The 2,222-nt window shown below is 43.6% G+C and overlaps 1 protein-coding gene across 1 annotated transcript in view; it reads left to right on the top strand.

Annotated features, from left to right (window-relative positions):
• Positions 1–2,004, top strand: part of LOC106013387 (excitatory amino acid transporter 1-like) — a gene marked incomplete at both ends in the record, with an annotated part of 12,563 nt that extends 10,559 nt beyond the window's left edge. Inside the window, 1 exon segment of the mRNA XM_035972793.1 lies at positions 1,372–2,004. Within this exon segment, the coding sequence (XP_035828686.1) occupies positions 1,822–2,004 (183 nt within the window).
• Positions 2,005–2,222: the final 218 nt, after the last annotated feature.

Here is a 2,222-nt window from a genome sequence, read left to right as displayed (position 1 = left end):
TGTGTGTGTGTGTGTGTGTGTGTGTGTGTATTCGTGATTCGTGTGTGTATTCGTGTGTGCGCATGTGCACTTGCTCGTGTGAACTATTTAACTGTTCCATTTTGGGTTGCTGTCGTAAACAGCCAACAAAATCTACTGCATCACTCCTCCAGCTGCATAACTGTCAGCACAAGGATCTCCCTCATCCCCTCTCCTACCCGATTTCTCTCTCGTTGGATAAAGTAAATTTCAACACCCCGCCCATTTTCAAATTTAAGTTAGAAGACCCAAATGTGGCCCCTCTGTGACTGGAGACCTTGATTGTGAGTTGCATGTCAAAAAAGTTATAAGGAGTTTGTTTTGCGGTGACACCCCAAATACAGAGTTATTAGATAGCCCTACACGCCATAACATATATCAAGTATCATGTTAAACGTCCATAAAGGGCAGTGGCGGTTGGTAGTGAAGGGCTCACGGGCTTGAGCCCCTACCCCCTCCCCACCCACCACCCCCAACTCTATCCCAAAGTAAATGAAAGTTTCTCCATAATGAAATTAGCAGTTGAAACCGTTATGACTGCACGCAATGAACACAGAGTGATCAGCTTGGCGGCTTGCTCGCTTATCCAATAACTGTTGTCACCGCTTACAACTATAGTAACCCAGCAGCCAATCAAATGCCTCCAGGGCTCAGCGAAGATGAGCCCTTTTCCCACAGTCCGTCCTTAATGAAACTATTCTTGTAAAAAGGTAGAAGACTGGGAAAAAATAACACTGTACACAGGGCCCACGCTCTCCTAGCCCTGACAATAGGGTGAAAGTTTACGACACACTTTCCCCCACTGACACAGATACCTATGAGCTCATTGGTTCTTTGTTGGGTGCGTTCGACTTTCTCGACTACACGCCTAATCCAGCTTATAGAAGTATTATGTTTGAAGTGTTGTGTGTGCATATTTGTGTTTGTGCCGCTGAGATTTAACAGTTATAAAACAGGTCGAACTACTTTTACGGCAACTCTTTCATCACATGAAAACTAATTAGAGGAAATTTGGAGGTGAACCAGCTTCGTTCCCACCATCAACAAGAATTTAACTGAGAACGAAGAGATGGAAAACAAAGGAAATTCTGCTCGTTTGAATGGTTCCCAAGCTGCCGTGGCTCACCGTGAGTATAGAAAAATCATCACTATTTAGTTCTTATCTTATTGCTTGCTATTTGGTGGTAAAGAACTGGAAGCAGCCTAAGCCCCACCCAAATTTTGGTCAACCCACCGCCACTGATAAAGGGTGACCTGTGACATGACAAACTATACCTTAAGCTAAGTGAAACGTTCTCTTGGTTTTCAATCTGTAATCTTATATCCTTCATTCCTTCATTTGCCTCTCCACAGACCTCGACAAAAGATCGTAACGCAACGTTGCGTGTGACCAACCACCCGGGACTACTCCGTGGGCTGCCAAAGCGTCCAGCGAACGTTATTGAATGAAGACTTGCATTTGCACAGCTTTGGAATCATTGCCCTCCTGCCTTCATAGAGCGCGGTGTCCTGAAACCGCAGCTACGACGCAACGTAGCGACTGAAAGACAGCGTTCAGCTCAGACATATCTTGCTAAAGTTGTGGGGGTTTTTTAAACAATAACATACGTGTGTCTAGAAGTGGTGTATATTTATGACTTATTCATGATTAAGTTTATCATTTTTCATAAGAAATTTTACTTAAGGATTTTTTAATTCTAGAATCAAGCAGCTGAAGAGTTTTGGAGAAAGAGTGACTGGAAGTGACGGAGCTCATATCTTTCGGAGTTTCTCTTTATTAAAAGTTGTACCAACTCAGCCATCATGTCCGAAGGAGCGATGTGCTGTGTGCCTGCCCGGCACCGTAAAAAAATGTGGGTTCGAGTCTTGATGGATAATCTACTGATCATCCTCATCGTGATTGCTGTAGGTGCGGGTGTGGGGATGGGAATCGGGCTCAGGGAGGTCTGGACTCATGAGGACGTCAGGAAGATCTGGTACCTGGGGGTGAGTTGGTATCTGTGTATGTCATTTAATGTATATGCAAGTTTGTGCTTGTGTTTGTGTTTATTTATCATTAATTTATGTATGTTTGTGTGTATGGGTTTGAGTAAATGTGAGTTTGTGTGTCTATGTTTATAATTGTGTGAGTGTGTATTCGTTTATATTATGTTTGTGGCTGTGTGTGTGTGTGTGTGTGTGTGTGTGTGTGTGTGTGTGTGTGT

The sequence above is a fragment of the Aplysia californica genome, unplaced genomic scaffold, assembly GCF_000002075.1.
Source record: "Aplysia californica isolate F4 #8 unplaced genomic scaffold, AplCal3.0 scaffold00848, whole genome shotgun sequence".
Classification (NCBI taxonomy): domain Eukaryota; kingdom Metazoa; phylum Mollusca; class Gastropoda; order Aplysiida; family Aplysiidae; genus Aplysia; species Aplysia californica.
This window is presented reverse-complemented; position numbering and strand designations above follow the sequence as displayed.